This window comes from Sciurus carolinensis, chromosome 1 (assembly GCF_902686445.1).
Source record: "Sciurus carolinensis chromosome 1, mSciCar1.2, whole genome shotgun sequence".
In the NCBI taxonomy this organism is placed as follows: Eukaryota; Metazoa; Chordata; class Mammalia; order Rodentia; family Sciuridae; genus Sciurus; species Sciurus carolinensis.
Genome location: NC_062213.1, coordinates 55,414,056 through 55,440,762, shown reverse-complemented (window position 1 = coordinate 55,440,762; position 26,707 = coordinate 55,414,056). Strand labels below are relative to the sequence as shown.

Sequence of the window (26,707 nt, the reverse complement as noted above, 5' to 3'; positions counted from 1 at the left end):
ACATTATGTAGAAAAGATAAAGCAGGTAAAGACAATGCTACGATGGATTCCTTAGATTTTCCCCATTTTAAAAAAGTATCTATTCATAGACACAGAACAAAGTCTTAAAAGAAGACATTAACCAAGAGAACCTCTGGTTGTTGGGACTAGGGATGAATCTTTTTTGAGGGGGGGCATGTTTTTAAAATTTTCTATGCTGAATATTTATAAAGATTAAAAACAGTAAACTCACAATATTATGAATATTTCCTTTGGGAAAGACCTAGTTCACCTAGTGTGTGTTCCAATTCTCTCATTACACAGATGAGCAAAATGATTTAATTCAGTTGTTTTAATTCTGTGATTTCTGGAGGACAACAGTGACACATAAAAATGAATGAGTTACTCTTTTTGACCAACAAGAGTCAGGAATGAAATTGATTCCACCAAGTAGTTCAACACTGCTAAATAAGAGGCTGCATTCTTCCTCTGTAGCTTAGTTTTTCTAATTACAAATATATTGGCTAGTAACAGTGGTTTTGCATCTGGTGTCACGGAAAGTATTTCAGCAACACACAGCAAAATTCAGAAACTGTTCATTCATGTTTCAGATGACTCAATAATTTCTGAGAATTTAAATCGGGCAGTGAGAGGTTCATAGTGGAGTTATGAATGATAGTGAAAAAACTGGATAGACCAAAAAGTAGATAGTTAAGGATCAGAGAAAGATTCAAACAATCCAGTGTTTCAATTTAACTGAACGCTACAGAGTGATATGGAAAGTTTCTATAAAACAGAGGTGGGAGAACACCATTAGAAGTACATAAAGGAGATTTTTTTTTTTTGCAGTACTGGGGATCGAACTCAGGGCCTTGTGCTTGCAAGGCAAGCACTCTACCAGCTGAGCTAGCCCCCAGCCCCATAAAGGAGATTTTTAAGGGTTATATAAGAAGGAGTTTTAACTAGGCCCTGCATTTGCAGGATCTGTCTCTAAGGACTTGTCAGACTTGAGCGTGAATCAGCATCTGCTGGAGGGTCTGTTTCAACATGAGCTGCTGGGGTCTGCCCCTTGCTTTTGGTCAGGGTCAGAATGATGACACTCCCAGGCCTGTGCCAGTCACCTGGTAAGCATGGTCGGTGTGCACGAGGTAGAGGGTGGTGGGAGCTGAGCGGCTCAATGGTGTCATTAGTTTAGTGTCGGTTTTGGCACAGGGAGTTTCCGTTCGGCTTGAATCTGGAATGGGGAACGTAGGAGGTGAAGCCAGGGACTGGGAGGGTGAAACTGGGGCCAGGCTGCTCAGTCCATCTGCCACTGAATCTGTGTTGAGCTTGATCTCCGTGTAGTAGAAGTCCTCCTCTCCATCACTGTAGTCAGAGTCTCCAACACGCCTAAAGCAGAAGAGAGCAAACAGATGTGCTCAGCCAACTACTTCTTGCCCTGAAATCTTGCACATCTTACTCCTTTGTCCAGAATGCTTTTCTTCTCTCATCTGCCTGTCAATCTCTTACTTAACCTGCAACATTCAACTATCCAATTCTAGGGAAGTCTTTCTTGACATCTGCTATCATCTGAACGTGTCCACCCAAAGTTCATGTGTCAGAAACAATCCCATATATGGGGACTATATAAAATAATGGTGTCTGGAAATGGGGTCTTTGGGAGGTAATTGGGATAGATGAGGTCGCAAGGGTAGGACCACCATGATGACTTTAGTGGTTTTATAAGGAAGAAGAAAGACCCAAGCTAGCAGCTTGCTCTGTCTCACCACATCATGTCCTCCACCATGCTATGATGCAGCAAGAAGGTCCTCACCAGATGCTGAACAGAGTCAGTACCATGGTTTTGGACTTCCAGCCTCCAGAACCATGAGCCAAACTAACTTCTATTTCTTTCTTTCTTTCTTTCTTTCTTTTTTTTTTTTTTGTGGTACTGGGGATTGAACCCAGGGTCTTGTGCTTGAAAGGCAAGGACTCTACCAACTAAGCTAGATCCCCAGCCCACTGACTTCTATTTCTTATAAATTACTTGGTCTTGGGAATTTTGTTACAGCAACAGAAAATGGACTAAGACAAAGAAATCCATTCATTCAATCTTCTGACAATTTATTGAGAATCTAGTATATCTAGACTGTTCTAGGGCCTCCTGATACCAAAGAGAACAAATCACAGACACTGTCCTGATGGAACTTACTGTCTTGTAGAGGCAACAGATAAGAAACATAGAGACATATTTAATATATCAGATGTTGATAAGTCCCAGAAAGAAAAATTCAGTAGCACAAGATACTTACTTAGAGTGTCCAAGGGAAGCCTTTCTGAGGAGGTGACATTTAAGCAGACACTTGCCTGAATGAAGTGAGGGAGAGACCATGTGGGCCTATGGGAAGGACATGGGGAAGAGTGACATGAGGCCCTCTGGTGAGTCTGGTACTTTCCAAGGAGTACAGAGAGGCTAGCATCTGGAGCTCAAGGCGTGGTGGCAGAGGAAGTTCTATGAGGTTTCACTGCCCACAGTGATGGCTTTAGCACTTATTCTGGATGTGATAGGAGTTAATGGGGATTCTGAGAAATGGAAACCATTTTTAAAAAATGGATCACTTTGGCTATTGTCTAGAAAATAGAGGACAGGAGGGCAAGCACAGAAGCAAAAGGCTATGCAGGAGGCTGATGCCGTCAATAATCCAGATGAATGCCGGCAGTGGCAGGGCCCAGCTGACGGTGCTCCAAGCGATGAGAGGTCAAAGTCTGGATGTATTTAGAAGGTGAGGCATTAGGACTTAACTCCTCTTAGTTCTCTGTGCTCCCTTTAAAGTGTGTTCATCCCTTGAGTCAACCACTTGCTACATTTCTATAATTATTATTATTATTTTTTAGTGCTGGGATGGAACCCAGGGCCTTGTGCATGACAGGCAAGCACACTGCCACTGAGCTACACTTTCAGTCTCCGCTCTGCAGTTTTTGTTTTTGACCTGTGATCTCACTGATTGTGCTTCTCTAGAGGTTATGTCTTGCTGTTGATCTTTGTCCCTACATACCCACCAGTGCATTTGGTGTTAGCAGGTACCTATTAAATGTACCTATTAAATGTTGAATAATGAAGGCAGGCGAGGTTGTTGTAGCAGGGACTGAGGCCATGGGTTCACAGGCTCAGTTCCTAATCAATACTTTAAAACAGTGGGGATGATTTTGGAAGCTTATATGTGGCCCCCACGGCCCAATTTCTTCACTTATAAAATGGGGATAATGAGTGTACCTGCTTTGACATGAGGAGTAAATGAACAAAGTGCTCAGAAGTGTACCTGACACATAATAAGTTTTATGTTTTTTTTAAAATAAAAATAAGGACTATGTTAGAAGGTCTTTTCCTAGTGATATTAAAAACTGAGACCTTCTAATTTTTAGCATCATTAGGAAAGCATCTTCCCAGGTGCTTTCGAAGTTCTTCCTGAGTCAAGGAAAACTACTTTCCCACAGAAAGTTTTGAGTGAAACAAAGTAACTATATGCTTAGAAAATATTTATTAGGCTTGTTAATTCTAGAAAAGTGCTGCCTGTCTGGCACCTGGTTCTATGAGGTCAGGAACCCCTTGTTTCATGGACACGTCCATAGCGGCTGTAGATCACCGACTCAGAACAAATGCGTTTCTCTACCGATGATCCTACTAGAACCTAAAATAAACTGCCCTCCCCAGGACTTTCTGTTTGGCCAAATCAGCAGCTTCTCCCAGTCCGGTTCCACTTCCCCTGAACTCTTGGGCTGAGGCGCCTGGGTTGGAGTGTCTGTGCCATAACAGGTCTGTTTGGGATTGGCTTGCTGACTAGCATACCACTGAGGACCCCAGAGAGAGGGATGAAGAATGAGCATCTGTTCTATTCCTGTCCCCACTTCCTTTCCAGTTAAAGGCAGGCTGCGTTGCTGCTGGTTGCCAAGTGCTACTAATAGACATGCAGACCTGGGGGAAATCGTGAGTCCTCCAGGGTGATAAGTCAGAATCAGCCCTTAGTATACAAGAATGCTGTGTGATTTAAGAGAAAAACAGTGCGCTTTTTATACTTGACGGTGTGCACTGAAGCTACATTGGATGCAAGACATATTTTCTCTGGGTTTTGATAGGCTTTCCTCCCACACTGAGTACACACAGCCAGTACTTGTTAAAAATGCCTTGTCCCTACAGTCACATAATGGTGCTCATGGATTAAGGTGAGGGCAGTTGTCTTTCCCAGTCATGAGAGAGCTCAGATGCAGGGCTTCATAAACACAGGTTGGCCTTGGAGTTCTTTAAGAACCTTTCCTGGGGGGTGGCTGGCAGGGTGTGAACCACAATTCACTTAGCAATTCTAAGAGTACATCAGTAAAAAGGAGATACTTAGAGAAGCACATAAAGTGGCTGCATTTTGAATTCCACCCACTGTGAGTACAACCAGGAGCGCACAGGAAAATTGTGAGACACCACTCACAGTCTATAAATATATATATAGTGTGTGTGCTTCTAAGTGGGGCTGAAAAGGATTCAATTTTCTGGGCAGATGAATGGACTTTAAGACAAACACCCAGCATCCTGGCTATAGCTTCAGGAAGTTCTTTCTAAACCTTTAAATAACTCTGTTATGTTGTGAATTGTCCTAAGTGAGGGTGATATGCACAACCATATTTCAATGCAGTACTACTGCACATGCAGGCAGACCGTGGTCGGGCAGTGAGAGCCCAAGCCGCACTGGGCCACACCTCCAATCCTTGTGACCTCTGGGGTTAAGCAGCTCTGATGTGTCCCCTGACATCAGCCTGCAGAGTTAGGGAGCCAGATCCCTGCTTCTCTCCACAGTCACTCATGGAGTTGACCCTTACAGGTTGGTAGAATCACTTTTTTTCCCCCTGCCTACACTACATTTTATGGAAGATATATTTCCTAAATTTATCCCTCGCCACGTAAATGACTGTTGGACTTATTTCTCTACACTCATCTTCTCAAAAGGACTCCTCTGTGTCTAAGCACAAAGATTTGGTTGTGTGTTTGTATCTGTCTTATGCACACAGGTTGTGACATACAGCTTCCCCAGATGGCCCTGCTAAGCCCCAGATGGCCACAGGACAAAAGCAGGAGACTGCTGAACACCACTGTGCCCCTGTGGTGAGCTCAAAGGCTTTGGTCCCAAAGTTCCATTTTATCTTTCCTTAGAGAGTTGTTACATAATACAAGGAAAAGTATAAACTTTACAAATAAAGCACAAATTTGAGGAACAGAAAGATTGAGCCACACTGTCAGGCATCGTAAGAAGAGCAGCAGTAGACTCGGCTGGTATGGTGATTCTTAAACCCTTTTTAGGCAAAATAGGCTTTTGAGACTCAAATTTATGAATATTCCCCACTGAAAAAATAAATGCACATTTCATATTACAGACAATTTTAAGGGGTTCAAGAACTCCTTGAAACACAACCACAGACCCCACATTAGTATTTTATACTTTATAAGTATTTCTCACACACATTTGATCGACTACTCTCCTATACAACCATGCAGAACTAGTCATTTTCAGGGGCAACTGGGGCTGTGAGAAGAGACCTGCCTAATGTGACTGAGTCTATCAGGGAGGTTTTACATGAAATGCCTATTCTCTGCCCTGGGACATACTGGCCTATTCTTGGAACTGGCCATCTCTCTAGAGATTAGAAAGAGCCAGCCGGCCCCAAGTCCAGAACTCCTAAGGCAGTGTGGCATGCAGTCTCTGGGTGCAGGTAGCCTACACTGAACCGATGGAGGCTACCTCAGGTCTGAGGGGAGGATTGCCTTACCCAAGATGAATGGTCCGGATGTGTTTTTGGATGCCTGCCGCAGTGCTCAGCACCTTGCCACAGTTCTTCCACAGGCATTTGAACATCACCTTCATGGAGTTCTAGGAAGGGGAGAGAAAGCTAACTTTAAAATGAAAACTAACTCATCAATGTTTGCCTTCTGTCATCCAACACTCAATACTCCCCCAACCCCTTTAGAAAAGTTACAGCTCTCCACGCTCTTGACTGTACCTTAGCAGCAACCATTCTAGAACCATCCTGGGCTGGTGAGTAACTTGGTGACCTCAAATATTTCCCCAAATTCTTCATGAGAACTGAGTGCTGCTCGAGTATTTCAGATCATGTTCACAAAGATGGTCACAATGGCACTTAGGCTGTCATAACAGTGGCTTGCATGCACTGGTAGGTGCCAAATGCTGTTCTAAGCATTGCTATCAGCTAATCCTAAAAGGGGTATGCTATAATTAATCTGTTCTACAGACGCATATAGAGCTTCAGTAAGAACTTCCCAGTCAATGATCTAGGTTCTGGCAAAGCTGGGATATGAATCCAGAAAGTCTGACTCTACAGTCCATCTTTCCCACCAGTATGAAAGTCTATGTTCTTCAATGAGGGTCTTATTAGTACCGCACAGTGGTTGTGCAGCACAGTGATTTTGGGACATCATTTTAGATTTATTTCTCAAGTCCACAGTGCTCTTATTTATAAGATATAAACAACAATAGTACTAATCTCATAGGTTACTATGAGAATTAAATGAAGTCAAGGGAGGAATCAGCAGAACACAGACAGGCATAATCATTATCTAACAACAGCTATTCTAGTATTATGGTATGCCTCCTGGAATGAATTTGATAGGGAATTAGTTTCTCCAGGGAGCCCCATCTCATTGGGATGCTGTCTCTTTGCAGACTGTTCCCATGAATAAGGTGAGAGTCACTTCTGTATCTCACCAAGTCCAAGTATCTTTTCCTCCTAGTCACATAGCCAAACCTCATTTCTCAGCCTCCCTTGCAGCCAAGAGGGTCATGTGATTGAACTATGCTGATGCAATGTGGAAGGGATGACACATTCCTTCTAAGCCTCAAACGTAACCTATTTCCCAATGTCACCTTCAATCTGCTCCACTAACCAGATACAGAGAACACACAAGGATTTAGGGGACAGCAGAACCATTGATCAGGGGTTCTTCATTTTTTGCTTCTCATGAACTGTCTGGTGCAACTACAGACCCCTTCTTAAAATAATGCTTTTAAATTTAAAATAAAATACATAGAATTAAAAGAAAAACAAGTATATTGAAATACAGTTATAAAAATGTTAAAAATATTTTGTGATAATATATGCACTCTCTAATTCACTGATTAAATAACAAGATCTTGAAGTAGGTCTAATAATAACTATGATTTTAGAGTAGTGTTAAGCATAAATGATATTTCACATTATCTACTAAAATTGTAATGCAATATGGAATAGTCATGATTTCTGCTGGTATTAAAGTTACAGGTAGTGCTAAGATTATTATGGCTTGATGCCTTCAATCACAATTGCAGGAAATGTTAAATTATATTTAAGAAAAGAGTAAGGATATGTTTTCCTCCTTATCCAAGTCATAGACCCTGCCCATAAATTCTATATACCCTGTGGGCACCTGTGACTGCAGGTTAAGAGTCCCTGCATATAAGGAGGGAGCCTGGGTCCCTGAAGGGCTATGTGGGGGCAGAGGACTCACTACTCTCACTACTCCCACTGACCCAATTGGATTGTGGCATGAAAAATAAACAAATCCTTATTGTGTTTAGGTGCTGAGGTTTGGAAATGGGTTGCTCCAACAGTAAGCCTACCGTGGCCAACAAACATAGCAGGGGTGACCCCTTCCCTGAACCGATGGGATGGATGTAGCTTGGCTTCTTTCTACTAGAACTTCTGCTGCCATGTACTTGTGGTTCCCACCATCATCCCCTTATTCAACAAGGCAACCATTCACTTGCATAGAAGACGACTCATCTGGCTACTACTGATCCAGATGACTGACCAAGACAGGCACTCCCACTGATGACTTTCTCTAGGTTTCTGAATTGAAGAACCACAAGGAATCTTCCAGAACTAACAAGTGTTAGTTAGAGCAGGACTACTTTTAGCATGGCAAACAGAGGGCAAAGTGTAGCAGCATGTTGCTGCAGCCTGAGCAGATTCTTGGCCATGGAAGAAGCCCACCAGTTTCTGTGGGTTTCATGAGCTCATTGGTACAATGTATACCAGAGGCTCTACAAGGTGGCTGGCATTCAATGCACAGTGACCTCACTGTTTTCTGTGCAGCCCCTTGATGCTCAGTGATGTTCCTCCTGCAACGTGCAGGGTTGAGCTGAAGAAGCTGGAGCTGGAGCCATTGGAGGGATGTGAAGAAGCCGAGAGCAAAGGCATAAGTCAGAAGCCCTTACAGGATCCTCGTGAGTCCTGTGTTCATTCTAAGCAGACAGTTTGCAATTTTCTGCTTCCCTGATTTCCTTGGGCCATGACGCTAAATACATGGGATGTAAGATGAGTCAAAAGGGGGATTTAAATCTCACCCCAAACCCAAAGTCCACAAAAGGATTTTTTCTTCAAAGCATTATTTGGTTTATAGCATATAAATTAACAATATTAATGAACAAATGAATTTTGTCCATTTTTCAAGTGGACAAAATAGATAATATAAAGCTATATTATAGAAAATATCTTCCACTTAAGGGAATTAAAGACTCAAATCAAAATTACAGGTACCCTATTGTCCAAATATCTTTCTGGATATGAAGTCATAATACATGAAAATGCTTTTTGATTTATTTCTAACCTTTTTGCTGACAGCATTCTTTCATTCATTGAACTAAATATTTGTTTGGCAAGAAATAGTCCAGGTGATGGGGATAGAGAACAGGAAGAAAAAAAAAAAAGAGGCTGCTCTTCGGGAAATGAAATTGTAGTGGCAAAGCAACGTATTATAATATTTGATGACTGTTTCAGATGCAGTCCAAGGCCTCTACCAGGTGACCTTTGAGCTGGTACTTCACAGCTGGAGTAGGAACAGTCATGCTAAGAGCTAGACTTTTCCAAGGCTTGAAGACAGGAAACAGCTCAGCAACAGTGGGTGGGGAGAAAGGATAGTGTATTTAGAGGGAAGTGCAGGAGGAGGCAGTGGAGAGGTAGTTATACTAGATCTTGGAGGGCTTTGTAGGTGAGGGTAAGAAATTTGGATTTTATTCTGAAAGAAAAGTTACTGAAAGGAGGAGAGTAACACTACATTGTTTAGGTTTTTTAAAAAAAATTAGTCTATTTTTTGGGAGAGAGCAAATAAGGGCACCAGGGTGATTGCTATTACAGGTTAGAGAAGAGGGTGACTTAGAAGATTTGAGTCCTGAAGATGGAGAAAAGTGCACACTCCCAGAACATATTTTGGATCGTATATGAGGAATAATCAAAGGCATGGTATTACAGATGACTTTCATGTTTTAGGTTTGAACAACTGGATGAACTGTGGTTCTGTTTTGGATATGTTAAATTTGACATTCCTATTTTTTATATTTTATATTTATATTATGTATATCTCAAAAGGAGGTAGCAACTAGGACACTGGAGCTCAGGAAAGTCAGGGCTAGAGACAGGAATTTAGAATCAGGAGCTGAAGGAGCATTTTGCAACTTGGGTCCAGAGGAGATTCTCTAGGGCAAGTGCAGCTGAAGATGATCAGAACACCCTAGACACTGCTGAATGTGCTGTTCCAAGTTAGAGAATGAAAAGCAACAGCCAGAGCGAGGAGTAGTCAGGATGGTGTTAAAAGCATAAACAGAAGAAAGCATTTCAGGAAGGAAGATGTGACCGACAGTGTTGAAAAGACTGGGGAGCATCCCTTGGATTCAGCACTTTGGAGGCTATTGGCAGCCCCAGACTGTGGCAGATTTCGTAGAGGAGTGGGGATAGAGGTCAGGCTGGCATGGACTGGAAAATAAGGGGCATTTAAGCAATGAAGGGAGTAGATGCCAACTTTTTCCAGAAATTTTGCTGACCTATGAGCAGAAAAGGGAGGATGTGGGAGATGAAGGATACTGAAGTGAGTTCTTATGTGACTGGGAATGATTGCAAAGACGAGGAGAAATCGATAGTGCAGTGGAGATAATGGTTGAATTTTGCAGACGATGAAAGAGGTGCCCATGACTGCCTTGGATGAGACAGGACATTCTTCACAGGAAAAGGAGGATTTAGATGCAGTTAGTTTGCCAATTTGGTGCAAGGTGTGGGGAGCATTCTTCGATGAGTGCTTCTGATTTTTCAGTGAGGTAGAAAGTAAGGTCAAAGCTGAGGGCAGAGAGAGGCTGTCTATGAGGCTTGAGGAAACCAGAGAAAGTGATATAATTGCCTTAAGGGAGTGGGGGAAAATGGGCAAGCAACCTTTTTCCATGTCAATGGTGGAAAAACAAGATTCTAAAAAGTTGCAAGATTTAGGTACTGCCATTTGACAGCTCTTACAAATGAGTTGAATAGACAAAGTCTTGCATAATAATGGTATTACACAAGATAAAGCCAAATTCCTTCTATATTGTAGGAATCTTTAAAGGTCTCCAATTGGTGATTGTTTTAGGAAATTATAATCACAGTTGTAGTTTTGTGCCTAAACAAGTATCACTTATAAGTTACTTTTTCCTTGTCTGCAGTAATCGTGAAACATTTATTTTTTTAAACTGATAAGTAGTAAAGCTTGGTCCTGGTTATAGAAAAATCAATGTCATTGATACAACTCCTTTCCTTGGTTATCATTCATTACTTCAAGTGTAGGTATCAGATTCTAACATACAGGAAGCTGACCAGTATCCTCCCCCAAATCAGTATATTGCTGACATATCCTGCATCTTTTTCTCTAAGTCCCCTGGAATTAGGACAAATATCAAGTGCAATTATTTATCCCCTCCTCAGTTACACATGTTACTTCTTTGGGTTCCCTGCTTAAGGCTTTAAAGATGGGTGGGCTAAAGAAAATTAAGTAATGGATGTAAAGAACCACAATGAGCTTTGCCTCCTCTTTTCTTTTTTTCTTTTGTTGAGTTTTAAAGAGGCATATTGGGATAGGTAAGTACTAGAGATATTGGTTAAGCATGGGAAGTTCTTTGGGAGTAGGATCCCTGATTTATTGCCCAACAGTCTTATCTTGGTGCTCAACATAGTATCTAGCTCAACAGGCATTTGCTGTGTTCAGTCTTGGGAAATTTGTGTTTTGGGGCCTGCGGAGATGAGCCACATCTGTGACATCTTAATCTATTTAAACATTTTGTGAAATTCACCTTGATCTGTATTCAAACATGTTTGCCAAAAACTTACTATTCTGTAGAATTTGACATTTCCTAGCACAATTAAGGCTTCTTCACCTTTCTTAGCTGTAAGTGAAAAGGGGAGGCTCATGTTGATTGCCTGAATTGTAGATGTTTTTCTCTTTATCCATGGTACATTTCTTTTCCAATGTTATATACCCTGCACCAGTAACTACATAAAGAGAGTGCAGGTCTACCAAAAGAGAACAGAAACTTTGCTACAGGAAAAATCATTATCTAATTGATGACTTGGGTGATTAACATAAGCAATTAGAAGGCCTTTGTGTAGCACTGCAGTCTATAGGGATAGCTAGAGGAAGTTCCCGTTGATCTGCAGACAGTTGCAAATGAGGACTTAGAAACATACTTAGAGACAGTGGGAAGACTGTAAACTGTTTCTGGGATGGAAGCTCTTCCCAAACCACAGAGAAGTAGTTCTCTTTCTCCTCTACCTCTTCTCTTTGAACAACACATTTCACATTTACTATTGCATTTAACCCTAACCTGTCAGAGCTCTGTGCCCATCACTACTCATGCATAGATACCTGTCATCTCTAAATTTGGGGGCAAAGCAGATTAAAAACCTTTGGAATTGCCTATAACTTTGACCCAATTCAACTTTTAGAGATCTATCCTAAGAATAATTCAAAATACCTATGAGAAAAATTAGAAAGAACCTCAAAGCTGACAATGGGGGTGGTGGTGGTTAAGTTGATTCTGTACAACTGAGTGTTAAGTGGTCTTAAGAGTGAAGTTGTGTGAAAAGCTTCTTTGACATGGAAACTTCCCATCCATGATGGGAATTACTGATATACCCTACTCAACCCCACAGGCCACCCTGTTCCCTTCTGCACCATGCGTAGTGCCCCAAGAAATTGATCTTCCCACAAGGCATCCACAAGTCCCCTGCCATGGGTTTCTGGTTGGATTTAGTGGACAAGAGGCAGTGACAGAATCGGGTGGGGCCACAAGAGACGGGAAATCAGAGCCTCCTGGCTCTGATTTTGCCTAGCCACAGGTCAGTGGTTGCTACCTTTCTCCTTCCAAAGCTGCCAGTTCTGTTGGGTGACCTCCCCTACAGCTGAACTTTGAAAGTTCTGATAACCCTCTGGGTTCTTGAAACTCCATTTGCCTGTTAGGCTTGATGGGGTGGTGGTGATAGTAACTGCCCTCCCTGGTGGTTAGCTCCTAGGATTCTGTGCCACTCCTACCACATTCCCCAGCCCCTCTACCTCTTTGCTGGTACTTGATTGAGACAGTGGAAAACAGATCATAAAAGAACCTGAATAACATTATTTGGGGGAGAGAGGAATAGATAATGAAATCAGTGAAGAAAATAGAGAAATATTGAGGAGGGATGCTTTATTTTTATTAATTTCCAAGTTAAAAATTGTTTTGTTATTTTTAAAAAACATTTCTTTAAAAACGATTTGACTTGACTAATATTACTTGATTAATTTTGGAGAAGAAAAGCACGTTAACAGGATATCTCAACTTTAATGAAACAGAGTGGTTTCTGTCTACGTAGGTCAAAAGATGTCTTTTTTTTTTTTTTTTTTTTTTTTTGCAGTGCTGTGGATCAAACCCACAGCCTTGTGCATGCAAGGCAAGTGGTCTACCATTGAGCCACTGAGCCACATTCCCAGCCCCCAAGGTCATTCTTGCATCAAGGGTGAGGCCCCTTAAAGGACAGTTTAGAACTTTTTAAAGTGCCCTCACTGTATCCACTAGAAACCAATCCTTTGTCTGTAGACAGACCACTTGCTGTTATACTAAAGGAAAGCAAGCCATGGGAGAAGGAGAACATGAAAAAATAGCTAAATAAACAACACCCAGTTTGCTGCACCCGTCCAAGCTCGCCCAAGGAAGCCAAACCAAGCAAAACTGCTGTCAGAGTCACAGCAGCCAAGTATGAACAGCCCATCTGTGTTCCAACCCTGGCTTCTCCTCAAGGCTCTAACAGATGTTCACAGAGCTGGAATGTCCGCAAACGCATGGAGCAACAGCTGAAAATTCATCCTTAATGGAAAGCACTTCTGTGGAACACCAGAGCCAATGCCAGCTGACTTCTGGTCTAGAATAGTCCTCTTCATATCAAGCAGCTGAGAGGATTGAGGAAGGGTGAAGGGAGGGCACCATTGACTGGAACTTCCACACATCTACCTCATTTAACACTTAACAACAGTCTCAGGAGGAGGTGACACTCCAGGCAATCGCAGCAGACTCACAGGCTCTCACATAAGCCTGATGTAAGATGCACGGAAGCATTCAGACAAGCTCCTTAGGATCACCTAAGTTGGAGTTGTGGGCTCCAACAGTTGCACAGAACTTTCTAGGCATTCTTTTACCTTTGAGCAGCTTCCAGACTAACTGAGACCAACTGCTTTGGACTATAAGCTGGTCTCCCTGATCTCTCTTCTCTGCTCACCCTTCCATCAATGAGCCTGAATCCAATTTTTAATCTAGTTCATATTTGGGATATATGGAGTAGATTCTATTTTCCTGACAGAATCTAGACTGATACAAGAACTGAAAGGATGATCACTGATGGTGTAGAACTGATTTTGAAGTATTCCATGGCATGCTTAGGAAAAAGTCCAATTAAGGGTACATTCCAGAAGGCACATTACCACCTAAGCAGCCTGGGGTCAGTATCACATTGCCTTTTCTTAGGCAAATAAGATCTTTAGGTATGCATTTTAAATATGTATACCTCTCTCTGTGTGTTCTCTGTGTTCTCCAGAGTAGATCCTTATCCCTGAAAGATGGAGAGGGTCTAATTACTTGGTGCCATATTACGCGTGCTGCCTCAGTCTGTCTCATGGGAACCCACACCTCTTGGCAGAGGCTCTGATGGCTCTTTCAGGGTCAAGAGGTCCACTTAGACCTGCAGCCTGATAAATGTCACCTTACCTCTGTGGGCTTCCCCTTACTCCCTTTATTTGTAAAATGAGAGGACTAAAAGAGATCAGTAATTCTGGGTTTTCAGGGTGTGAGGTTAGTGCCAAGTAATAAGTGATTTAAATGTATGCCAAGTACAGATCAAACATCTCCCACCTGTATGCACTGTGGCTTAATGCTGTGGTGATGAGTAAATAAAAACATAACAAAAAAGATTTTCATCAACAGGGTAACACAGAATATATTCTTTCATGTCTGGATTCTTTCCCCACAGCATAACATTTTTGAGATTCATTCATTGTTTTGTGTACCAGTAGTTCTTTCCCTTTTAGTGTAGTGTTCTGCTGTATGAATATACCACAACTTGTTTATTCATTTGTCTGTTGATGGACATTTGGGTTGTTTCCAGTTTGGGGTGATAATGAATAAAGCTGCTATGAACATTTGTCTACAAGTCTTTCTGTGGGCATGTGTTTTCTTATCTCTTAGGTAAATACATACCCAAGAGTAGAATTGCTGGGTCATATGGTAAGTGTATATTTAACTTTGTAAGAAACTGCCAAACTCTTTTTTACAGAGTAGTTATACATTTTATATTTCCACCAGCAAGAAGGAGAGCTCCTGTTGACAACACTTGGTATTCCGTACCCCCAATATAATGCTGTTATGATTCCATGGACTTGAAGTTCTACAATAGGCAAACTTTAACACCACTCATGACTCTGATGGAAGTCAGATCAGTGGTGGACTGTTTAGGGTGGGGGTACCTATGAATGCTGTCTGGCACAAGGGGTGCTGGCCTTGATTAAAGGGGTTATTCAGGTGGAGACACAGTTAAAATTCACTGAAATGTATGCTAAAAATGGGTTCTTTTTATTTTGTGAACTATACCTTAGTAAGATTGATTTAAAGTGATTTCTATAACAACAAATAGATTCCCGAATTAGCAGAAATCCCTAGTCATTCCGTGTTTTCTTAATCAGACTATTCTAGAAATGCATCTCATCTTTAGGGACACCTGTACATTTGTAGATAAGATGGAGTAGTTCTCTAATGTGGAAAGGTTGAGGCTGGGCCAGATGATACTGGAAGTCCTTGGAACTCCAATGCTGAAGTCCTAAATACCACAAGGCTGGCTATTCTAAGACCATGTGTCACTAAAGACCTACACATCCCTCTTCTTTTCCCTTTGTCCTCTCTATGAGCCAATCAGCTCGCCTGCCCTGGCTGACAATGCTGCGTCATCCCAGTAAAATTGAGTGGTCAACCCCAAGCTGGTCTTCCCAGCCCCATACTCCTAGCAGTTGCCAGCAGTTCAACAGTGGGTCTGTTTCTGGAGCAATGCTTCGTGAGAGAGGCACTCTCTGCTCAAAATTAATGGGTTAGGAATTAACTCAGTGTAGAGACTGGCAACACACTTATTTGGGAGGGTTTTATCGGTTTGTTTTCTTTTTGGAGCAATCATTCACAATTTAAAGGGATTCACTGCTTTTTGGTTCTGAAAGATTGAAAATGCACAGTGTGCTGAACGATGAGTCCACTGCTTACTGCTGGACAGCTGTTACTGAAGCACCTTGTGTTAACTCGGCACTTTCTGCTCTGGCTTGAGATTCTTCCCAATATACAGGTAAAAATGTTCATGGTCAAGACATCTGAAATAAGTAAAAATGAGAAAGGCTGAGTCCTGAGTCAGGTTTCCTTGTGCACCCCAGTTTCTGTCACTGTCATTGCTATTTTCACTCGGTGCATCTTAAAGGGCCTCTGGGGTCCACCCTAAAGAAGCACAGCCTAGCTGAGCGGTCCAGAGTTATCCTGAGCCACAGGGGCACCAGTTCAGCCAATGTGGGATCAGGATGAAGGAAGGAGGGAGGCAAGCACTCTCTCTACACCAAAGCCAGACTTCTAAAATTTCCCATTCAGTCAGTGTCAAACAGATGAAAAGGTGAGCACAGATTAGTGGCTAACATTTATTGCTCTACACATGTCCTTGCACGTTATCCTCCTAAGAGCCCACAGAATGGTTGCCACTATCATCCATATTTTACAGATGAGGAAATGGGGGGGCTGAGAGAAGCCAAAGTGATTTGCTTAAGGTCACAGAGATACTGGAGTTGCCATGCCAATTTCAGAATGCAGAGAATCCAGAAACTGACAGAGTGAGGAATCAGATATGGAAAGGAGCACATAAATAATTATCAGCCCTTTGGGTTTTCTAGGGGTCTTTCAGAATTGATGGTTAACTATTAGCCTTCCACAGAATTTGTTTTCTAGGTGCCCAGTAGCTGTATTTAGGGTTACTGCATCACCCTGTGGTCATGACAGGAATTGCATCTCCCCAAAGTCCCAGAGTCCTGACTCATAGGGCTCCACCATCTGAAATCACAAAGGAAAAATTCTGCTAGAACCGGCCAGGATAAAGTTGTCTGACTCACCTTCAGAGCCAGGAGAACCTCCCTTGGCTGCAGGCCCTCTTAAGAGGAACGGATGCTTCAGGAGGAAGTAAATTCCTCAGGAGGCAGCCCAAGTTTCTTTCTCTGCCTCACCGTCACTCTGAACCCCTGCACCCTGCTCCCACCTTGCCATGTAGCTTTGTTTTATTATTTCCCTTCCTTCAAATTAATCTGCCTCCAGAGTTTCTTCTTTGTTCTTTCAGCTAACCTGATCTTGTTTTTGCCCTACAATTCACAGAATATCAGGGAGCCTTCTCTGTAAAATGGGATAAGGGTATACCAAAGATTTTGGTATGATAAAATGAAATGCTACATTTAAAAGTATTTGGCAAACTGCAACTAAACATGAACTAAATATGTAACAAAACATGAAATGTGGTTATTAGAAAATGTATCTCTTAGAGTAAGAGGCAATGCTTTATCTGTGCAGTGCACTGAGTATTCTTTGCTTTAATTTTTTTTTTTTTTTAGTTTTCAATGGACTTTCATTTCATTTATTTATTTATATGCAGTGCTGAGGATCAAACCCGGTGTCCCACACATGCCAGGCAAGTGCTCTAACACTGAGCCACAACCCTAGCTCCACACTGAATATTCTTAACTCATTTACATAAAGTGGAAAACAGATCTCCAGAAGAGGCAGTAGGAGCATATACTCTGGGGAGAGGTGGGAGGAGAGACTGGACAACTTCTGCAACCACAAGTCACACTCAGATATAGGCAATTCCTCCTGCTTTGTTAAAAGTCTTACAAGGTCAGTTAAAATGTCACCTCATCCCAGAACTATACTCACATTGACCTTTGTGACTATTTCCAGAGAGGAGTGATTAACAGCTGTTTGTTTTTCAGAATAAGAAGCTGGTGATCAGAGAGGGGAGATTTTCTTAGGTTCTCAGGGTAGTGCAGTTGAGTTTAGAAAGTGGATCTTTGACTTTCTGATGAGGGCATCTTAATTTATCATATATCATATTACCTCTTTGTAACATAGAACATGCAGCTTCCCAACTTTTTTTGACAATAAACCACAGTAAGAAATAATTTTTTGCACAGTCTACACTTATACGTAAGTATAGGACTGAAATGAAAACATCAAGAGACAATGCTGATCCTTATACAGAGGACATTCTAGTCTGTCCTATTAATTAAAGAGTGCTGTTCATGACTCATTAAATCAATTTCCAAACCACTGGGGGATTAAGACTTGCAGTGTGGAAGAACCTGTTCTAGAAATTTCTCAATTTCCACAGGCTATATGACCATTACAATCAATCATGGTTTCAAATGAATATTATGAATCTGAGAGAATACACAGGAATATAAATTGATCTCAGAAAGTTCCACCAGCTATGACATGTCTAGTTCAAGCAAATTAACATGCTTAACTCTCAGAAATCTCTGAAACATGATTTTAAACGCTCTGAAATCACTGTATTCGTTACATTGTTCTACTATATTGTGAAGACAGTATCGATCACGCACCATTATTATTGCTTCTTTACACTTCACTTCCTACCCACCCAACTTTCAACACTTGAAGGAAGGGGTTAAACCTTATTCTCAGGACATGAAGCATTTTGCCTGATGGGTACCTCATAAATGCCAGATCACTAAATAAATTTTTAAAAACAAATGGTCCCACTTTATTGTTGTTTTCACTATTAAAAGTGATTTTAAGTTCAAAAGACCAAAGCAACAGCTTGACCTATGTAAGATCCTAGCATTAAACAACAGTGTCAGTGAGCTTCATCCTATTGGCATTGCCCTGGGGAAATGCAGAGTCAAAATGAAGGAGAAGTCATAAAAAAGGAAGGATAAACATGGTTCTCATTCTTTCATTCAGACCCACTAGCCAGCATCTTGCAGAGGCTGAGGCCTGTGCCCTTCAACTAAATGTCATCTTGTACTGAAGCTGCTTTTCTTTTCCTTTGGGAACTTGAATGTTCCCTAATTTAGCAGGAACTTGCAGACCTTCAAAATCAGTGACCAATGCAACCAAACTCAAATACAAGAGTATGAAGTATGGCTCAGTGGCCACCTTAGAAATGTTAAGATTATGACAGTTTTCAGCAATGCACCGCGAAAGCACTGGTGGTTCTCTGTGCTATGAGTCCTTGCCACAACACTGGGCCACATGGATGAGTCAGGACTACACTCTCAGATGACTCCAGAGAGAAACCTGGGCAGCCCAAAGCAGTAGACAAGATGTTGGGTTCAAGCTACTGTCCTGCCTGCAGGTGCCTTTGGATACAAGTACCAGCGCTCTCTCTGACTGGTCAAGTGAGGTCCAGCAACCCCAGGGACCCACAGGATACCAGAATGACGCCACTGCTACATGATAAAGTATCGTGAAATGACAACTCTTCAGGCCATTGTCTCTGGGAAGGACAGGAGGCTACACTGATATCGTCTTATCTGGTCCCAAAAAGCTGGCTCTCATTGGTCCTTTTACATAGCCAGAGACAGTTCCTGTACCACCTCCACTGCCACACATGCTAAGCAATGCTAAGATATGCCAGAGGGAAGTGGCTGGAGCAATGCCATCTCGGTCTTCCTCTTTGAAATGAATCAGGGAGGAAAAAAAGGTACGCACTGCAGTCCTTAAGGCTCTGCCTTGGATTTTCGTGAACAGTCATTATTAATGAAACTATTAATACAAATTTAAAAACTAATATATAAAATCAGCTTCATATTTACATGATAATTTAAAATATGATGCCTACATGTTTTCCAGATTTAGTAGTCTTCTGTTATTCCATGAAATAGAAAGCCTTCTGAAAAACACAGTGAGCAAAAATAATAATTTAAATGTACCTGAATGGAATGAAAAGAATATGAGCTTTGTGTTCAGGAAGATATGGGTTTGAGTGGTGGCTCTCAAACCACCAATAGGGCCAGTTAAATGTATGATGTCCCTGATCCCAGGTTCCATATAATACTTACCATACAGGACTACTGTGAGGACTAAATAAAAGTGTAATCAATTAACTTATTATATGGATTAATTGGATCTTTTTCATTTTTGTTTGATAAGTAAAATTTTCAGTATGTAAGCATGTACCTATGTTTTATGTCAGCTTTCATGTATATGTCACATCTGGTTGTACAAAAACGAGCTACAAAATAGTCTTTCTAACAATGATAGAAGCAGGGAAGAGAAAAAGATATTAACAATATTTTACAATGTGAAAAAAATGATTCCCATGAAGAGAGTGACCTAATTAACAAATGAAGTTTAAGTCCATTTTCTAACTTCAAATACTGGTAAGACCTAGAAGATGGGGGCATGTGTGCTGGATGGGGCACATCACATTTCAGTATTTCAGTTATTTTTGTCTTTAATTGAGACAAGTTTATTTCGAAACTTCTAAGACCTTAAAGGGAAACGAAGCCTGCTTGTGGTTATGTGAAGAAGGGCGAGATCATCACCTTCCCCACGGCCAAAGTGTCCCTCTGCAACCTGGAAACAAAACCGCGGGAGGCGGCCACACACCCACCTTTCTTTTCCTGGGAATGGGCTCGTCAAAGAGCAGGTTGCTGGCCTCTGCCTCGTCGATGCCATCGTCCGGCTGCGCGGGGCTGCGGAAGGGCTTGAAGCTGTCCGCGGACAGCGGCGGCGACGGCGTGGACGGGTTGGACTGGTCGCTGGGGGCGCTCCAGCTCCAGTAGCCGCTGCTGCTGGTGCTGGAGGGCACGCACCCGCCCTCCTTCCAGGATCCGCTGAGGCCCTCTGCGGGCACACAAACGCAGGTCAGTGCGGGCTGCTCTGCGGGGCCAGCTGCTGTTAACCCGGGAAATGGGAACCTCGATTCCGCCTCCCATTCAGAAATTTGCAACAGCTGGGTATGTAAGTTTTTACCCTATTTATATATCCCAGCCCCTCCTAGTCACATTATAGATCATAAACATTTAGTTATTTTAACCACGTGATAACAGGTTTTTCTGAGTTCTCTGATGTGCAACATTAGTTCCTCGGGACTGTGTTATAAAAAGAAAAAAAAAAACAATTTTCTTGTTCATGAAGTTTGGGGAACTCTGGGTTTACTGACTGCAGTATATCTAAGAGGGATATTATTTATAGTATTCTTCCAGATTATTTGGTCACAGAGTCCCTCCCCCCATTCTAATTTTAATTTTTTTGGGGGGCGTACCAGGGATTGAACGCAGGGGCACTCAATCACTAAGCCACATCCCCAGCCCTATTTTGAATTTTATTTAGAGATAGTCTCACTGGGTTGCTGAGGGCCTCGCTTCTACAGAAGTTGGCTTTGAACTAGCGATCCTCCTGCCTCAGCCTCCCCAGTCAATTTTAACTTTTAAAGAAGGAAGTACTCATAAACTCTTGCTTTTTGGAATACATTTATAGGGGGTCAGCTTATGATTTAAGACTCAAAGAAATAATTATTTTTGAATAGTTCCTTAAAGCCATTTCCTAAGCTGTCAAATAACAGTGCCTTACATTCTCTGTGTTTTACATCTTACAAAGTGCATTGGCATACTGGGTGTGGTGGCACTTGCCTGTAATCCCAGCAACTTGGGAAGCTGAGGCAGGAGGATTGCAAGTTCCAGGCCCGCCTTAGCAATTTAGGGAGATCCTGTCTCAGAAAAAAAAAAAAAACAAAAAAACAAAAAAACAAAAAGGACTGGGAATGTAGCTTAGTGGTAAAACCCCACTGGGTTCAATCACCATTACCAATCAATCACCACCAAAGCTCACTGGTAAAGGCCCAAGCACTGTTGTATATGCCTCTCAGAGTAAAGTTCATCCCAATCTTAAAAATGAGGACTCTGAGGCAGCAGGAAGTTAAATGACTTGCCACTTGACTAGTAAGTATGATCCTGGTAAGTCTGGGGTCCAAGCCCTGTCTGTCCTTGATTTAATGAGTGCATCTGTGAACCCTATGAATGTTCTGTATTCTCTCTGGCAAACTGGAATCAGATAAGAATTTACTGGCAATAATAACTGATAAGATTGGTGTTCAATTTTACCTTTCCACCTGTGGTAGAAAACACTATGGGAAGGTTTTGCTAATGGAGAGATTTTTTTGCCCAGTTAAAATGTCTTGGGGAGAGGGTGTTTTTAATCACTGAAGATTTGCTTTACTCCTCAAGAGATCCAATCTTAATTAGCATTTGTATGAATTCTACTTTCTTTCTGGATAACTTCTCTTACATATTTATGTGCATTTTGAATATATTAGAACCACATTATTCTAACTACGAGGAGGAAAAAAATCCCAAAATACCTCATTAAAAAATACTACTAATGTCTGTGTAATTAGTAATGAAGTCAAGACTAGCATTCATGGAAAAACTTAACTACCTTATCTAATTATAGATTTCTAGCATAAACCTTAACTATGTCAAGCAAAAAGTTTAGTTAAAGGCATGATATTTTAAAATGAAACTGAAATGGCCCAGTTCATTATAGCAATGTTGTCAGAATCAAATGGTCATTTATGCAGGCTCACACCCTGCCAGCATAAAAATCAAAGTATCATCTCACTCCCTGTATTCTAACAGACCAATGCCCTTAGTGGACTGGAGCTGCCTTTTATGATCAAGAAAACTCTCCATTTAGGATAATAGTACGTCAGGGGGAGCCAATGGTCAGCCATAGGTGATGTTGCTTGGTGTGAAAGCAACACTTGGAAAGCCCAGGTAGCTAATAAACACACCCCAGTATGCACTTGTACAACAGAATCAAGTTCATGGTGCTAGATGTATAATCATGTTTAGTGTGAGGAACTGAATTTATCTTGAGAACTATTAATACAAAGGGAATACGTTGCTTCACATCAATGCCAAAGTTAATTTGCTTATCAATTTATGAATGATAGTTCCTTAAGGAACACTATTTAATCAGAAGGACGAAGTGATATAGAAATGAATTCTTCAGAATAAGTCAGAACTGATTCATGTTTCTTAGTGGGAACTTTTCTCCATATCTTATACAAGTGTTTGCAAAGAATACAGACAGGCACTGCTGGACTCTCACCCTCTTTGCAGACCCACCTCCTGACAGAACAATCCTTGTCAGGCAACGAAAGGATCACAACAGTTTCCAAAAATTCACTGATATACTATAACTCTGGAGAACATTTTTTTACTCCCAAAAGTGAATGCCTATTTAAAAATGTGTTTCCTGTTGCAGACTAAATGAGAGATATCAGACAATTTGGGGTTATTAGTTGAGTAGTTATTTTTTAAACCATAAATGAACACTGAATTATTCTATTACTGTGCTAACAAAAGTTTGTATGGAAGGATCAAAAGGTTTAATTCTAACCTTTAAATACAAAGGAACACTAAAAATGTACTCTACTAGAAAAATTCAATGGTAAAAATAATGATTAAAATATATTTCTTTTTTCCCCCTAGAATATGTTTTGGGGGTGCCTCTAGTTTTGCTCTTACTATAATACTTCTTTCATAGTACTGTCAGGCTGAGAAAGACAAATCAGGATACTTGTTTGCCAAGAAGCCTCTAGAAGAGAGGTCATTTCCCTGAATAAGAGAGGCCCGCCTCATCTCAAGAGCACCAGACCTCCTTAGCACCTAAGCAGGGGGAGTCACTCAGGTTCCGTGAATCAAGCTGCTGGGCATTTACTGACTCTGATATTTGCATTCCCAGCATCATAATAGTTATTTCGACTTCTAATGGGGTTGGAATAGATTTGGATGAGGACTGATTGGATGTCCACAAATTTATATGAACACCTCATGTTTACAACCAAACTGTGTGTGAACCATAGCTCAATCTCATGATTGTGCTGTTTTGGAGAGAAGTTTTCCATCGCTATTAAGTCCCATTTGGTAGACTCAGTGTCTACCAAAATCTTACATTTTGGTGAACAGAAATCTGGCCTCTTCCCACGGGGAGTTCTCCATGAATGTTCTCCTAGCGCTACCAGTGACATTTTCCTGATGCAGTCTCTTTCATGCTTGACCCTCCTTGAAACATGCTCTTCCCTTGGCTTCCATGAAACTTCACTCTCCTGGTTTTCCTCTACCTCTCTGGTCACTAACTTTCCTCTGCCAGTTCTTTACGTGATGGTAACCTCATCACAGAGCTTGCTTCTACACAGTTCTCTTTGGGGAATCTCACTGACTCACAGCTTCATCGCATTACCTTCTAATTCCTCTATACCATCAGTGCAGTTCTCACTCCCAAGGCTACACCCAGATCTTCACCAGATGCTGCCTCTGCAATGATCCTTAGGCACTGTCCCAAACATGCTTCAAATTAGAACTATCGTCTTCAGCAAAACCACCTCTTACCCTAAACATTCACCAAGAAAGCGATTTCTCTGCCTTTGTTCCTCATCCCTTGCTGAAGCACACCATCTGCCTGAAAGTCATCCCTGACACATTCTGTACTTCTCCTCTGTTGATTTTCCCTTCTTCACTTTTTTCAGTTATGTTCCATTCAGTTGCATTGTGAACACCAAGGTTCAGGCCTCCCATGTGTATGGCTTATTATTATTATTTTTTGGTAATCCTAATCCTGTCTTTTTGCTGTCTATGTAGTAGCTCTTATAGTCTCAGAATACAGTTCACACTCCTAGCCAGGTATACATGACCCATCATGGTAAAGCTCCTGGTTCATCTATCCAACTCCATTGCCCACTGCCTGCCCTCCTGGTTTATCATGATGTATCAATATTATATCATGGTTAAGACAGTAGGATCTGGAATCAGAAAGATAGGGACTAGAATTTCAGTTCTGCCATTTACAAGCCAATTAATCCCGATGCAACTCCGTTTACTTATCTGTAAAATAATGATAATAACATTACATAGAATTGTTGGGAGAATTACATGAGATAAAGTAAGCATAGTAAATGCTCAATAAATGCCAGCCATTAATATGGCTATGGTTGATAGTCTTTTTTTCCCCAAAGAGACTGTATACTATTTGGGAATGTAGACACTATTTTCCAAACATGTATTCAAATCATCTAGATGGTACTTGATAAATATAAAATTAATGAGTGGACTAAATAATTCTGTTTGGTTAAGGATTCTGGAATAATGCTTTTAAAAAATATTTAGTCTTCAGTGAGTTCTTTAATCCAACTACTTCCCCAATCAAACAGAAATAATGTTAGTGAAAATAACTTTATTAGATCAATCTTCGTTTACCTGGGAAAAAGCAACGCAAGTACTGCAAAGAAGTGTTCTGGAAAACAAGGCAGAAAACAGGTGATGATGTGTAAATGTGAGGTGAATGGGTGTTGGACAGGATGCAGTGGGATCTTTGGGAAAATGTGGAGGAAGGAGGTCAATAGCCCTGGAATCTCCATTTCTTCCTCATTTCTCTCTCCTTCAAGATCAATTTTTGATCTGAGGAATGAGAATCCTCAAAGAGAGGCTATTCTTGGTGACAAGCCCATGCCCTGGACTTACCATTTGGCCGCACAGGAGGACTTCGAACCAAAGGGCTGGTTGACAAACTGGTTAGTACCATTGCTGCTGTCACCTTGTCCATGTCTAGTTCCTCTGAAGATTTCCTGTAAGACAGGAGGGTGCACTGTTAACTGTGCTCAGGCTGCAGCCATAGTGGGCCATGCTATCTTATTTACTTTAAAAAAATATATACCCATGAAAATCTAATGAAAATCATTTTATAGATGAGGAAGCTGAAGGTCAAGAGGTCAAATGATTCAAAGTCATACAGATGTAGAAGAGAAGAATTCTTTCATCTGTAGTTCCTCTTACAACACTTATTGAGTGGGTTAATGGGCTAGAGACTATTCTAGGCACAAGTGACCCATGGTGAACAGCAAACGGGTTCTTGCCTTCATGGAGCTCATAGGCTGGTGGGAAGAAACACAATGACTAGTAGGTAAACCAACCAAAAGGAACAAAATAACATCTGACAGTGACAGGGGCTACAAAGTGAAGACCTGACTGTGACTGTGGGTGGATGGCACTTAAGGTGATCAGGAAATGCCTCTCTGAGGAGGTGACATGTGAGGTGAAGTGTGGAGGCTGGGAGGAGCTGGTCCTGAGGTGATGTGCACTCTAAGCAGCAGCAGCAGCCCACGTGGAGGTGAGGCAGCAAGAATGCACTTGTGAAGTTTCAAGAGGGACCCATCAGTGAGAGGGGGAGACTGGTGCAGAGCTGGTCATCCACGTGGGGTCTGGTGGCTGTGGTGGTGTTTCAATTTTATTCTAAGTGGAATGGGAAGTCACTAGAAGACTTTAAAAGCAGCCTACTGATATAATATGATTAATATTTGTAAAGTAATACCTGAGCTGCCATATGGAGAATGGATGTTAAGGGAGGCAGAGTAGAAAAGGAAAACCAGTTAGGAAATGGTTGCCAGGGCTCTGGATGAGAGAAAGTGGTGGTGTGAACCAGGATAGAGGAAGGTGCTACCACCAGGTAGCAAGTGACCTGGTGGGTCTGGCTGATGCACTGGGTGGGGAGATGATCAAATAAGAATATGGGATGGTTTCAGGTGTTAGCTTGAGCATTAGCCATTTACTGAGATGAGACAGGAGGAGAAATACAATAGGGGTGTTTAAACTTGTTTTGTTTTCTTTCCTATACTCTACTAGAGGAAGACGAGGTCACAGGAATACTTAACATGTTGTTAAAGAGAAGAGCTATTAGTAATCATTCACTGAGATGAAGAGATGACTCTAGTTCATTAATTTTGGTCAGTTAACCCTGAATAAAAGTTCATAAGGTAATGGTCATGGTGATCAGACTCAGCTTGTTTAAACTGATTTCAAATAAGAAAGTTAAAACCAAGAGGCAAAAATTTATGTAGTACATTGACATCAAATAAATTGTACCACTTCCCGAGAGATGAACATTTTCCAATTAAGGAAGAGCTGAAGAGGCACAATAGAGGATTAATAAGCCATATCCACAAATGAATTGTCACTTCAACAAATGTGGCTTTCATTCACAGGTATGCTGTACAATTTGTAAAAGCAATGAACTCTTAGAACTTCACAGCATTGCATCACAACATAGTAGGGGAAAGAAATTCATAAAACTAGAGAAAAATCAAATAGTTCCCAAATGGGGGAGCTGCTCAATTAATTTCATCAAGTTACAAAAATCATTCCAGTTTGGCTCTCTGATAACCACCCTGATACTAAATTATTCATCAAAGCCTATTCTTTCAACCCAAGGTACCAAAAGATGGAACACTTTGAAATTTTCTTTTATAATTCTTCTCAAAGCACCTTATGCTCTTTCTCAGCAAACTGTTGCATCAAAAGACAAATTAC

At 41.4% G+C, this 26,707-nt stretch overlaps 1 protein-coding gene across 2 annotated transcripts in view; it reads right to left on the bottom strand.

The window, feature by feature from the left end:
- Znf704 (zinc finger protein 704) overlaps positions 1-26,707 on the bottom strand; it is a 197,455-nt gene that overhangs the window by 18,211 nt on the left and 152,537 nt on the right. For both annotated transcript variants that reach the window (XR_007108145.1, XM_047548039.1), the window contains exons 3-6: positions 24,866-24,969; positions 19,954-20,186; positions 5,770-5,870; positions 1,101-1,368 (exon numbers count right to left, since the gene is read on the bottom strand). Coding sequence is in view for 1 of the 2 variants with exons in the window: in XM_047548039.1 (XP_047403995.1) it covers positions 1,101-1,368; positions 5,770-5,870; positions 19,954-20,186; positions 24,866-24,969 (706 nt within the window). In the remaining variant the exon portion in view is untranslated. The remainder of the gene's footprint in view (positions 1-1,100; positions 1,369-5,769; positions 5,871-19,953; positions 20,187-24,865; positions 24,970-26,707) is intronic.